Genomic DNA, 1472 nt, shown 5'->3' on the forward strand with positions numbered 1-1472 from the left:
GCGACGGCGGGCGTGAGCGCGGCGTACGCCTCCGGGTGGAGCCCCGACGAGGCGCGCGTGAGCTCGAGCACGAAGAGCGCTCCGGCGAGCGGCATGCCGATGAAGGTCGTCAGCGCGCCCGCCGCGCCGGCGTAGGCCATGGTGCGGGCCATCGCGTGCTCTCCGGCGCCGTACACGCGCCGCGCGTACGCCGCGCCGACCAGGCTTCCCGCCACCACCATCGGCGCCTCCGGACCGACCGAGAAGCCGAAGGTGGACGTCAGCAGCGAGAGCAGCAGCACCGGCAGCACGGACGCCGCGGGCGAGGCGCCGCCCGGCGCGCCCGCCTCGTCCTGGTACCGAGCGATGAGCTCCGGCATCGTGTAGCCCTGCAGCCGCAGCGCGGTCAGCCCGACGAGCAGGCCGCCCACGGTGCAGGCGGCCGGTACAAACAGCGTTGCGTCCGCCAGCGGCAGTGCGGCCGGCAGCCTGCGCCAGACGAGAGTCACCGCGAAACGAAGGCAGCGTGCGTACAGGGTGCCCATGCAGGCGGTGCCGGCGCCGAGCGCGGCGGCGTGCAGCAGCGCCGTGGGCTTCTCTGCGCGTATCGCAGTGGTCCGAGCCGACATCGAAGCGGCGCGAGTAGTACGCAGCACGGAGGCTGCGCCGTCACCAGACGCCGTGGTTATGCCGAGGCGGCCTCTGCCGAGTCTGCCGAGGTTGGGTGCTCGGTACGCCGTCGACTCGGCAAAGTACATGAGAACAAGGCCCAAGGAGAGTTTGAGCATCGCGGCCGCGGCCATTCGTCGCTGAAGCCTCTCTCACAGCACACTGGGTTCCGGCTCCTAGCCAGATAGGGGGTCTGAATGACTCGCACCAAAACGCCCTACCTACCTACCTATTGCGGGCGCCAATCGCCAGGCTCCGTGCCCCACCTACCTACCCTATTCCCAGGCCGCGCAGCGAAGCGAAAGAATGCCCGTTAGCCCTCTGAGCTCTGTGAATAGGCTGAGGGCCCAACTTCCGCCGCAACGCCGGCGGACGGCCACCATCGGTGTTTTTGGCTTCGCCACCGTTCAAAGCGTGCGCAATGCGCTCGCCGACATCAAGCGAGCACGCCTGTCCGACGAGCGGCTTGCTGTGTGGACGCCTTCTTGTGGCTCTCGTCGAGAGCGTTTTGCGACCCGGCGGGTGGGAGAATATGTGTCGTCTGATGTGTCACTGTGTACGTCACATCGGTCTTGATAATAAGCACGGTCGATCCGTCGAAGCGATACACTCGTTCCTATCACGTTGGACGGCTGGCACGGGAGCTCTGTGCCAGCAACAGGAACCGAGCCGTACGGCAAGAAGAGCTCGATGGGGAGCGAGAACCGTCAGAGGAGCTTCAAGGGTAACCTGAAGTCCTCCGTGACGCGCTCAATCGCTCCCAAGCGGGTGGCTCTCGAAAACCGTCGATATCTTCCGGAAAGACTGCTCTTGCCGAGCAGCCG

At 66.7% G+C, this 1472-nt stretch overlaps 1 protein-coding gene across 1 annotated transcript; it reads right to left on the reverse strand.

Moving 5' to 3' along the window:
• Positions 1-5: 5 nt before the first annotated feature.
• On the reverse strand, positions 6-782 carry EMIHUDRAFT_124694 (hypothetical protein; the record flags this gene model as incomplete). The annotated part of the gene is made up of 1 exon (XM_005763602.1): positions 6-782. A coding segment is annotated over one exon (777 nt), but the record flags the coding sequence as incomplete, so codon positions are not given.
• Between the last annotated feature and the right edge of the window lie 690 nt (positions 783-1472).

The sequence above is a fragment of the Emiliania huxleyi genome (genome assembly GCF_000372725.1).
Source record: "Emiliania huxleyi CCMP1516 unplaced genomic scaffold EMIHUscaffold_6253, whole genome shotgun sequence".
NCBI classification, from domain to species: domain Eukaryota; phylum Haptophyta; order Isochrysidales; family Noelaerhabdaceae; genus Emiliania; species Emiliania huxleyi.